Source organism: Danio aesculapii, chromosome 14 (assembly GCF_903798145.1).
Source record: "Danio aesculapii chromosome 14, fDanAes4.1, whole genome shotgun sequence".
In the NCBI taxonomy this organism is placed as follows: Eukaryota; Metazoa; Chordata; class Actinopteri; order Cypriniformes; family Danionidae; genus Danio; species Danio aesculapii.
Genome location: NC_079448.1, coordinates 37,681,734 through 37,694,993, shown reverse-complemented (window position 1 = coordinate 37,694,993; position 13,260 = coordinate 37,681,734). Strand labels below are relative to the sequence as shown.

The window sequence follows — 13,260 nt, the reverse complement described above, 5'->3', positions numbered from 1 at the left end:
TGATGGGATCTGTCATCCAGATCATGGAGGGATAAACAAGGCATTAGCCAATACTAAAGAAAAGCATGATGAACGTTTACCCAATATACCACTTTAAAATGAACATTGTCATTATTCCAACCAAAGTCTGCCTCGCACAGAAAGGACCAAACGTAGGAAGGACCAATCTAATGAAGGAAGGAAGGACCGAATGAACGAATGAATGAATGAATGAATGAATGAATGAATGAATGACCTAATAAAGAAAGGAACAAAATTATTAACAAATGAATGAGTGAATGAATAAATGAATGAAGGGAGGAATGAAGGAACGACCAAATGAATGAAGGAAAGAGGAGGGAAGGACTGGACAAATTAAGGAAGGAATGAATGAATAAATGAACAAAGGACCTAATAAATGAAGGAACAAAAATATGAATGAACGAACGAACGAATGAGCGAACAAATGAAGGGAGGACCAAATGAATAAATGAAGCTAAGATTCAAGGAAGGACTGAACAAACTAAGGAAGGAAGGAAGGAAGGAATGAACAAATGGATGAACGAACCAAGGACCTAATAAAGGCAAGATCAAAAAATGAACGAACAAACGAATGACTAAGCGAACGAATGAAGTGAGGAATGAACAAAGGACCTAATGAAGTAAGGAACAAAAATATGAACAAACAAACAAATGAATGAGGGAATGAATGAAAGGAGGAACAAAAGAAGGACCAAATGAATGAAGGATTCAAGGAAGGATTAAACAAACTAAGGAAGGAATGAACAAATGAATAAAGGACCTTATGAAGGAAGGAACAAAAAATGAACGAACAAACAAATGAATGAGCGAGCGAATGAATGAAGGGAGAAACGAAGTAAGAAACAAATGAATGAAGGACAGAACAATGGAAGGAAGGTTGAAAGGAACGAACAAATATAGGAAGATCTACACATCCCTGCACAAACTTCTTGTAAATGCATCAGCTTTTCACAGCGTAATACTCACTACTCACTACTCTTGAGTACTTTTAAAAGGGCTACTTTTTACTTACATTTCAGAAATATTCTCAACAGATACTTTTACTCGCACTACATTTTTGGACAAGTAATGGTACTTATGTATGATTTTTCGGTACTCTTTCCACCACTGGCCATACCTGCAATGTTTTGGCTTCACTTTTTTTACAGTGAAATTAGAATATCATCTTCATTCTTTACAATCTACAGTATGCTCTAAGCTTACTTTTTAAACATAGTTCTGTATTCAGACAAAGTCAACATGTTGTGGACCCCACTGAGCTAACAAGATAATTATACCATGCTGGAAAGGAAGTAATAACTTGTTGATAGCTTATCATTTGTTATGCACTGATTCCTGCAAATACAGCACAGGATGAGCCTTTGTCATTTATGAAGGAGAATATCTCTTGTCGTTGTATAACACAGGCAGTCAGGAAGAAGCATAAAGGATCATGTACCATCATAGTAACAGATCAAGATATCTACTGACACTGCTTTGCCATACAACTTTAGGGAATCGTGTGTGTTTGTATGTGTGTGTTCAGGGAGTGGAGCGTGAAAGAAAATCTGTGCATTTCCCCTGGGTGGGCTCTGAATGTGACAGGCCTGTAAAAACCAGCACTAGTGTTGCATTTCAACAGCTGTCTGTTTGCATCAAACATCTTTTCTGAAGCTAGTACAACAGGATAAGATAGATTTCAATCCACTTGCAGAATTCAATAACATTTTATTGGACAGGAAACAAGCCTCCCTTTCTACGAATCTCTTCTACCTATTTTGGAGCAAATATTTTCAGGCTGGTTCTTTATTAGTTCTTTTTGCTGTGATGTAACTGCTTTGCAATGTGGTGGACTGAAGTGCATTTGCACGTGTTGAAAGACTTGTGGGCATTTCTTACCCCATTTAACCCCGACTTAATGTCCTTTTAAATCCTAGGTTAAGGTTTTTACCTTTGAGGTTAGCCAGTGATTCACACTTCTCTCTATGTAACTCTGGGCTAGGAAATATTCGTGCTAAAATTATACACACTGAAACAATGTGACATTAAATCTAACAGGCAACCAGTCATAAACACCTCAGTGGTTACCTTGTTAAATATCAATGCACTTTGTTCATTTATTTTAGTGTCTGGAGGAAAAGTTAATGTTGAACAATGTACTTAGTTAAAGAGCCCCTATAATGGGTTTTTGAAAATGACCCTCCATGCAGTGTGTAACACAGCTCTAAGTAAAGTGAAATATCCAGGAAGGCTTAAATCTGAAAGTGCTCCGTGTTTAAAACTATTGATTCATCTATAAGAGACGACTCAGAGTGGTTCAAATGAATCGTCGGGGTAACAAATCTTTAGCCGTGTCGCCATGACGTCTATACGGAACTCAAACCCCACCTATTTGTTGCAAAATTTTAAACCCCCGGCTCCTCCCACAAACACTGTAGAAAGAAAAAGAGGAAGACAAACACTGTAGCAGATCACAGTTGAATCATGTCGCGTGGATGCTGTTCTCTGAAGTGTGAGGGAAAGTTAGTGTTATTTTCCCTACCCAAAGATGAGGCTTTGAAGAGTCATTGGTTGATTATTTTTGCAAAAATACCTCAGCATTATAGCTCCAGCCTTGTGCTGTGTTCCCCTCATTTTTCTGACGAGTGCTTCAGTATTCTAAATGCTTAGAACGAGGGATTCGTTAGCCGTTTGTTAATGGAAGGCCCAGAAAAGACTATTGATGTATGGGACTTTGTCAGTTGCCTCCTTGTTTTCTCTAGCTTGCAAATTATGTATTTAATTGTGTTACTTGTAACCGCTTGTACTTTATCTGGTTAACTCTTTATATTCTCATATTGTGTCTAAAACCATGTTGAAAATGTGACTGGTGCCACTTTGTTTACGGATTAAAATGGGTTTGTGAGCTCGCGATCTGCTGCCCTTTGTCATTGCTATGGCCACCGTCAGCTGTTCCTACACACGTGCAGTGGTCAAGTTTTAAAATAGTTCAGCTTTTGCCATTAATACTGAATGTGTGTCCCTGTTTTTAATAATGGTTAAGAATAGAGAAAAATGCTGATATTAAACTGCATTTTAGACATTTTAAAGAAAACAATTTAGAAGAAAGACTGGCATTTTAAAACTGGGTTTAAACACAACTGGGATGGACGCACATTTATTAAAAATGTATTGTTATGATTATGGCCTATCAGTCTTTCATCTTTCCTACATTTATCAAAAACATAACTTGCATAATTGTAATCTATAGGCAGGGAATACGCAAATTGTGCCTGTGTAAACTATTTATGAATGATTGGAATTCAATAACATACATGTTTAACTAACAAATGTGATGTTTACAATGGGTTTTGTGAATCTTAAGAAACAAGAATGAAGCCCAGTGTTTTTAACCCTCCAAATAAGCATATATCAGTGTTTACATGCAAAATGTGAGATCTCCTGACCATCTAGGATTGATTAAAACCTTGAATAAACATTGTCAGAAGTTAGTGATAAGTAATCAAATTTGGTTACATTTTATGGTCCTCTTACACTCTCAGAAATAAAGGTACAGGAGCTGTCACTGGGGCAGTACCTTTTCAAAAGAGACCTATTTGTACCCAAAGAGTCCACAATAGTACATCAAAGGTGCATATTAGTGCCCAAATGTACTTAAAAAGTACCTTTGAGTTATCATTGTGGACTCTTCAGGTACAAATATGTACTGTGCACCATATGTAAAGTGCACCCTGTTTAAAACTATTGATTCATCTATAAAAGAGTCAACTCGTAGTGGTTAGAATGAACGGTAACGAATCTTTAGCCATGTCAGCTTGACGTTTATACAGAACTCAAGCCCTGCCCCTTTGTTGTGCGTGCAGACCCGGGAAAATTGAAGTCCCCGGTCCCGCCCACAAACACTGTAGAAAGAAAAAGAGGAAGACAAACACTGTAGCAGATCACAGTTGAATAACGTTGCGAAGACGCTGTGCTCTGAAGTGTGAGGGAAAGTTAGTATTATTTTCCCTACCCAAACATGAAGCTGTGAAGAGTCAGTGGTTGAAGTTTATTTTTGCTAAATACCTCAGCATTATAGCCCCAGCCTTCGGCTGAGTTCTCGTCATTTTTCTGACGAGTGCTTCAGCAATCTACACACTTACAACAGGGGATTCATTGGCCTTTTGTTAAAGGAAGGATCAGAAAAGACTATTGATGTTTGGGACTTTGTCAGCTTGACAGGAACTTTACAATACACAGTTCATGGGCCAGTTTCTTCTTCAATTTCACTAGTGTACGTAAGTGTGATTGTTGCCTCATTGTTTTCTCTAGCTTGCAAATTATGTATTTAGTTGTGTTGTGTTACTTGTAACCGCTTGTACTGTTTCTGGTTAACTCTTTATATTCTCATATCGCGTGTAAAGCCACGTTGAAAATGCGACGCGTGCAGCTTTGTTTACGGATGAAAATATGTTTGTGAGCTCGTAATCTGCTGCCCTTTGTCATTACATTGGCCACCGTCAGGTGTTCCAGGGGGTCAGGGGTAATGTAATCAGGGGTCGCCACTGTGTAATGAACCGGCAACTTATCCAGCATATGTTTTACACAGCGGATGCCCTTCCAGCTGCAACCCATCACTGGGAAACACCCATACATTCTCATTCACACACATACATTACGGACGATTTTAGCTTACCCAATTCAAGTGGACAAAATCAATTGATAATATTTCTATTGTAAACATTTGAAATGTGCATTCAGACAGCCACTTGAATTGACACAAAAGTGATGTGGACAGTGATAAGAGGACACTCTTGACAAAAATCGAACACAAGTGCTCACAAGAGATGTATTTGAATGCATTCTCACACTGTATGGGAAAGGCAGTGCTCCTCAACTGACCACTTGTAATCGGATCACTGAAAATTAATTTGGTTAAAGGGCCTAGAAGGCACCATCAAAATAAAATATCACCACAATTCCAAATGAAAAGCCTGTAGCTCATTTCCCCTCCCTGGCAGAGCTGCAGGTAAAGGGTGTTTTTATTTGTGCTCCATTGAGTAAGGCTTTATTGTGTCTTCCTCTAGGGGGAAACAACTATAAATCTCGTCACAACTGGTAGCAAGTAAATCAGTATGTAATCATTTCTGAACTTTAAACTGACTAAAGTCTTGCCATACCTCTGTCACCCCTCTAAACCAGAAGTTTTATTCTTTGGCCTTGCATTTCTCAGAACTGTTAAACTATCTGAGTTCCTAGAGGTACAATTGATTGTGTCAGACCATCTGTCCTGGTAGCCTTCAACAGTTTTTACCACCCAAACAATGTTTTTTTTTTGACCTAGCTTTAATTCCTGTCTTACCATTACACATAGGAGTGTCATTGGCAGCTGTAGTGTCACTATAAATAACACTTTATAGCTACTCTCTGATCGCTCCTATCTGGATCTGTAATGGAAAACTATTATGATGAAGCCACATCAAAGCAAAAGACTGCTTTGATACAGAGGTTCATTAGGTATATGCTGTGTTAGCGAATGTTAGAACATCATTCTGCTAGTTTTATGGTATTGATGGTGCAAAATCATTTCCATAGTTTCCTTTTATCGCTCTCTTAATTTGATTATCTGATTTTGAGTCAATGGTAATGCCATAAAACAGACAGAAGCCTTGGTTTGGTTCATCCTGCCTTTGTGCAATCATTTATTTGCGTTAGTATTCGAGCAGTGCATTGCATAATCCATATTCTTTGAGTTTAAATGTGAATGTTCATTTGCATTGAGAAAAATTACAGCCATTCCCAAGTGTGACATGCTTTTTCTCCGCTCTGGCGGGTTATGCAGGTTCAGATATGTTTTAATGATCCTCTATTCTTTCTTTCTGCTGTAGGAGTGCATGAATCTCAACACGAGAAGGTCCTCAGTGTCACTGGGGATGGAATTATTCAAAGTCCCAACTTTCCAAACAAATATCCCCGAAGTATTGTTATAGTGTGGCAACTGGTGGCAGTCATGGAAAGTTCCAGGATCCAGCTGACCTTTGACCCACGCTTTGGCTTGGAGGATGCGGAGGACGGCACTTGCAAGTAAGAGTGCACATTAAAATGAAGGACATATTAAAAAGGGGCATTGTGGCAGATTAACAAGTCATTAAGAGGGCATCACAATTTATTATTATTATTATTATTATTATTATTCCTATTATTATTATAGTAGTGGTGGTGGTGGTGGTGGTAGTAGACTAATTTACATGTTACTATCAGTGGTCTATTTACCACCATGTTATTTCTGCATTTTTATTTTGGCAGTGATCAATTAATGAAGATGACACTTCAGTTGGAAATTAATTTACATTTTATTCATACATTTATAATTATTAATCATTTTACTGTATTATTTATTTGCATTTATTATATTCATGATTAATTATGCACTTTTAATTATTGAATTATTTTTAGTTTCATGTTTTTGTCATCTTAACAACAGATACATTTTTTTATGTTTTTATTGTGCATTGTATTGTGTTTTAGTAATTTTTTAGAATTTATTAAGATCATTTTGTAAAGATTTGTAAACTGCTTGTTTAAAAACTGCTCAGTTTCTGTGATGAAACCAAAAAATAGTAAAATATCAAAGTGTGATTTTTTTTTTCTTGTAGATATATGCAGTTGAAGTCAGAATTATTAGCCCCCCATTGAATTTATTTTTCTTTTTTAAATATTTCCCAAATTATACATGATTGCTGGCATAATCTTGACATTTATTTTCAATATCACAAACATTAACATTGTGACATTTTTATCAAGTTTTGTTGTATAGAATGCACCTTGTTTATAACAAACTTCATCATCCTCATCACTCCACATAATGTCCTCCTTTGAGATATTTCCATCTGCTATATGCTCAAGAATTTCAAAATCTGTATATTCTGCATATTGTTTCAGCAATCAATTAGTACATCTATATAGTTTATTTTTTAATAAAAAGTTAAATCAGCATTACTGGAAATGTTATTTCAGTAACAGATCTTGAACCAATTGTACAGTGCTCAGCATAATTGAGTACACCCCATTTTTGAAAGTTTCTCAGTGAATATAGGCAATGTATTTTGTTGCATTTGAACAAAACAAAATAATATTTTAGTCGCCAAACATATTAATAAATTGAAAGATAATACAATTACATTCAAGCAAAATATAGTAAAAAAAAATTACATCCTTCAAGATTTTAACGCAATTTTTCCTTTTTTTTTATTTTTTATTTTATTTATTTTTTTATTTATTTATTTATTTTTATTTTTTTTGCTTTTCTTGATTTTGCTTCTTTTTTAAAATTTGTATTTAATATTTTTCCATAACATTTAGGTGTACTAGTTTTTGTACCGTTATCATAAGTAATTTTGTTAGATAAGTTCCAGATTTGGCTTCAGTACTGACTAATCTAATGTATATGCACGGATATAATATTGTAAAGCTTCCTATTAAAAATATGAATAAAAAAAAAAAGATTTGTGAGGGGTGTACTTATATATGCTGAGCACTGAGCACTGATTTTAAAAAATCCTGATGTAAAGCTTGCAATGTTACAAAAGATTTTAATCTTTAATTAATAAGTGCAATCCCTGTTTTTTACATACAATCTATGAAATATTGGCAAACATCAATAAATCTGAATAAAAACATTGTAAATGTAGCCTACGTCTGTGTCTGGAGTGAAGTGATGCCATGTTGCTTTTCAGTGTAGTGGATTTTTTTCAAATTACAACATGCCGAGCCTCACCGCCATTTGATTGGAATGACAATCGTCCACTCTCATGGACTGCATGCTTTTAAATTAGATGCTCAGGAGCCACAAAAACATGGGCTGACATGTGATGTCCATTGTAATGCACACAAGGTCTGAAAGGGTTAAATGTAGTAAAAGTCTAAACCCACAATTGATGTGAAAAGGCATGTTTTAATGTAGTCAAGACTGGGCTGAAACTGTGGAGAGGAAGAGATTTAGAAGATCCGAGGGCTTGAAAAATCCTCATGCGCTTCCTTTGAGGTGCTCCAATGTTTGCTTAGTGTTATACGACAAATCAGCACCACTAAACAAGCAGCATCAGGCATCCATTGCACTCCTGACAGGGTCAGACATAAGATGAAGCACCCATATTCAGTGAAGCAGTACGTGCTCTATGTATGTGCGGAGGGAGGGGGAATTACACTGGAGATGTATGTGCTTGTTGTGACCATTTTTTAAGATTTAGAGTCGAAAGGAGGCCATTTGGGAGATTGGCTGTGCTGCAAGAAGGCTGATGAATAATGAAGAGCCCACCCCCAGAGTGATTTTGTTTGGTTATATATTTATTTTTTCTTCGACGGATACCTTTGACATAAAGAGCCCTTTCTGCTTTGTGCATATTTAGTTCAGAGAGTCCTATATAGCTCCAGAGCATCTGTTTGAGATTCTGGAGATGCGTATGAACACAGACTTACACACATACACACACGCAAGCACACATAGCCCAGCCAATCCACATTAAAGACCCTTTCAATTACAGGCTAGCTTTCCTTCCTTCCTTCCTTCCAGGCCTCTGTCCGTGCCTCTGTTTTGCTGTATGGTGCAATCGATTGCAGGCGTGCACATCTGTGCATTTTTACTTCCCAGAATATAGATGATGACCTTCCCATAGCTGGTGGTTTCATCTGGAAAAAATGCTGGAATAGCTCTTCCAATTGTTAATAAACAGTGTGCTTTTCTTGCATATTTTCTATTGACACGCTTTCGATATCGATAAAGATTCTTTATTGTCTGCAAGCCATTTGTCGTTTTGTGATATACAGTGTTTGTGTGCATATACTGTAGGTGTAAATCAGTATAGTTTTATTTCTTGTCAATAATCAATTAGATTATGTGCTTTCATACACACTCATTGGCAAACCTCTGGATTTTTGCCAGCAGTGTGTATAGCGCATGCTAGTGGCTATATGGACCCATTTCGTATTGATTTTAAAGATGCCATAGAGTACATTGATTCAATAAGTTAAATTGTCCTCTACAGTATATAGCAAGTTTGTGGCTTGTGTAGCAGAAGCACCAAGCTACGCACATACAAGGATGACCGTTTATTAAAAGAGGTCACCCAGAGTCCCCTTTCCTGCTCCCCAAGCATATACACAAAGGCCAGGTTGTCAAAAAGGGGTTAACAAATTTCATTCTTTATTCATTTTCTTTTCAGCTTAGTCCCTTTATTCATCAGGGGTCGCCACAGTGGAATGAACCGCCAACTTATCCAGCATATGTTTTATGCAGCGGATCCCCTTCCAGCTGCAATCCATCACTGGGAAACACCCATACACACTTAATAACACACATACACTATGGCAAATTTAGCTTACCCAATTCACATACAACACGTCTTTGGACTTGTGGGGGAAAACCGAAACAACCGGAGGAAATCCACTCGAACACGGGGAGAACTTGCAAACTCACAGAAACACACAGAAATGCCAACTGACCCAACTGAGACTCAAACCAGTGACCTTCTTGCTATAAGGCAATCGTGCTACCCACTGCGCCACTGTGTCAGCTTGTTATAAGAGTTATTAAACATCAATATTTCCAATCAAAAACCAAGGTGATAAGGAAACAAAAGGCCAAAACAGCAAACAAAACAAAGTATGCTACATAATATTAAGCATCTCTTGCCTAAACCAAAAATGAAGGATGTCCCAATCAGGTTTTTTTGCCCTTGAGTCTGAGTCATTTGATGTTGAGTATCTACCGATACCGAAACCCGATCCGCTACTTCTATAATACATAAAAAAAGGAAAAAGAAGAGCGAAGAAACAGATTCAGGATGTTCCATATTTTTTTATTTAATGCGCCTTATTTTAACATTCAACAACTATCAACTCATAACAAACAGAGCACTTCTGTGAGGTAGCTTCAACAATCAAGTAATAAATAACATCAATTCTTCACTTTTGGACTTTAGTGCAACAGTAAATATAAATAAATCCAATATAAAAACAAACAGAACCTCAACCTCAAATACCTGGCAGGCAATCCTAAGTTTACTTGTCTCACAGTTTGCTAATGCAATGTTGTCGTCATCAACTTTATGATACCTTCAGACTGCAGACATACTCACGCTTTACATTTCAAGCTGCTTCCGTGTTTGCCGACATTTAACCAATAGCGTCTCTGCAAAGTGATGTCATGCAGCGACCCTATATTGAATGAGTCTGATTTACTGTTCATTAAACGGCAACACCATTTCACGAAAGACAGAGTTAAGATGCCTTTTATCCCACATGGATGCTATGACGATAAACAAGAGACGAAAAAGAGACCAAGACCTTGAGTATGGTGAGAATGAATCAATGGCAGGTTCTAAAATTGTCTGAGGGACGTCCCCTTTTTGCCCAGTAGGCCTACCTTGTGATATATCTGCTAATGTAGCTATTTCTAAAAAGATAAATATAATGTATAAAACTATACATTTATATTAGCCTACTTCATATTACCTATACGTCTGACAAGCTTTTTATATTAATGGACAATGCACAGATATTGATGTTTCATAATGTTTTAAACTTAGTTTACAATGTTTACGTTGCTTTACTTGCATTAAATCTAAAAACCAAATATCAGAAATGAATATGATATGAATATGAAAAATTCTTAAATCAAGAAGCAGTTATGGTCTTGTTTTCAGATAAGTGAAGTTTATTTAGAAAATGCTTCTAGAAAATGCTTCTCGATTTAAGACTTCATTTGATATTTGGACTAGAAACAAGACAAAAACTCAAAGTACGTTTTTTTTTTCTGCATTGTAGCGTTTGTTTCTGGAAAAAGACTTGAAAATGTTTCTGAAATATGTACCATACATACATTTTTTTGAGAATCATGCTTCAGTATGTGGGCTTACTTGCAAATGATGACAAAATATATAAACTGTGTATAATTAATCCCAATAAGTGTGCAAATAGTTACTCACAAAGTGGTACAATTAATCAGATTTAAAAAGGGTAGTCTATGTACAGCATTTAATACATATGCTTTATTCCCTCCCCACAGGCACATCATGCAAATAGGTGAACATAATAAGACATAACCATTTCTTAGTTGGCCACATTGATGATGTGAATCTGCTCGCGCTTGTCTACTTGGTTTAAATCAGAAACCATGGCCTTGAGGACAAGTATAGGGTTGAATTTTTTTGTAGTGAGTCTGTATTTGACCTGAAGTGACTGTGTTTGGTAAATGTTATATTTATTAACCTGCAATAAATCATTATTTACAGTTGTTTTTGTACATTTGATGTACCAATACAACATTTATGTCTTTTTTTATTTCTAACATTTACACAAAGTCAAAATTATCAGCCCTTCTGTGTTACTTTTTTCTTTTTCAAATATTTCCCAAATGATGTTTAACAGAAAAGAATTTTCATAGTATTTCTTATAATATTTTTCGTCTGGAGAAAGTGTTATTTGTTTTATTTCGGCAAGAAGGAAAGCAGTTTTAATTTTTTTATCAACGTTTTTTGAGGTCAATATTATTAGCCCCCTTAAGCCATATTTTTTTTCGAGCATCTACAGAACAAACCACCATTAATACAATGCCCTAATTACCCTATCTTGCCTAGTTAACCTAATTAACCTAGTTAAGCCCTTAAATTGCACTTTAACCTGAATACTAGTGAAAAAAAATATAATGTACTGTCATCATGGCAAAGATAAAAGAAATCAGTCATTCGAATTTAGGGTAACACTTTAGTTTAGGTCACAATTCATGCCATTTACAACCATTACCTAACACTATTTGCTTAATAGGCTACTAATTAGCTGTTTATTAATAGTTAGTAAGGTAGATGTTGGGTTTAGGTTTTGGGTTGGATTAGAGATGCAAAATACGTTCATACTTTATAACTACTCATACTAATGAACAGTTAATATATTAATAAAAGGCAGGTAATAAGCCAGTAGTTATTAGCAGGAATTGTTATTTAAACTAAAGTGTTACCAAATTTAGTTATTAAATCTATTATGTTTAGAGATGTGTTGAAAAAACTTCTTTCCATTATTGGGGAAAAATACAGGGGGGCTAAAAATCCAACTGTATATGCAGCTTACACAACTTCCATGTTACACAATATATTTTTTCTCTTATTGAAACTCAGTAAGTACATTCACACACACTGGTATGATGATCTTATGCCAGTTAATGAAGAAAAAAAAAGCCCCTTCTGTTTGGATCGAATCAAAGCAACTGGGCTGGAATAAACTGTGCTAAAGCTGCATGCTGAATCCTATCACTCTGCCTCCAGCAAAGCCCAGCCCAGAGCCGACAGGCCACTGCAGACAACTCTCATCATCCTCTGTGTTTGTTCAGACCGATAAGAAAACTGGGCCAGATTTTCTCTACTACTTAGGAAATTTTACAATGTTGGTTCAGTGTTTGATGGAAAGCTGAAGGGTGTTAAAAGGACATCCATGGAATAAGATTCAGTCATCGCAACTATTAGGAGCTGTAATTGTGATCAACAGTACTATATTTATTGGACAGGGATATTTGTCATTGAGGTTTATGGCGATAGATGAGGACATTCATCTCTAGAGGCTGAAGTGTTAAAGAATTGTAATAGTTCAGGTTAAAGCAGAGTTTGTCAAACACTTCACCTGAATGCATTAATTATAGTTGACAACAACACAATGTTAATATTCATAAGCATTTCAGTTGTTTGGTTTAGTCAATAAATCATGCTTGGAGGAAATATCAGCTCAAGTAAACTGGTTTAACTTCAGAGGTCAGATTTAGATTCTAAATAAATGCTGATATTTAGTATTTTATATTGATTAGACCAAATTAGATTCAACTTTATTGTCATTACGCATGTACAAGTACAAGGCAACAAAATGCAGTTTAGGTCCAACCAGGAGTGCAATAGCTGTGAGTGCAGGATATAAGTTTAAGTTATAAAGTGTAATTAGAGAAAAACTATGGGTAATATTTACAGATGGATGTACTATGAACATTATATACAGGTTATATTAACTATGAACAGATATTAACAATAGATAAATATGTGTACATATATTAATATTCTAATTAATTGCTATTAATAATCAGAAGTATGCAGATAGACATGAACATAATTACAAATGTATACACTACTTGACAAAAGTCTTGTCGTTGATCCCAGGTGTAAGAGCAACAAACAATAGCTTGACTTCTAGTTGATCATTTGGAAAAGTGGCAGAAGGTAGCATTTTCCACTGAATCATCTGTTG

General features: G+C 35.9%; 1 protein-coding gene across 1 annotated transcript in view; it reads left to right on the top strand.

Moving 5' to 3' along the window:
- Positions 1-13,260, top strand: part of pdgfc (platelet derived growth factor c) — a 98,344-nt gene that overhangs the window by 47,624 nt on the left and 37,460 nt on the right. The window contains exon 2 of the mRNA XM_056472762.1: positions 5,868-6,063. Coding sequence (XP_056328737.1) covers positions 5,868-6,063 — 196 coding nt within the window. The remainder of the gene's footprint in view (positions 1-5,867; positions 6,064-13,260) is intronic.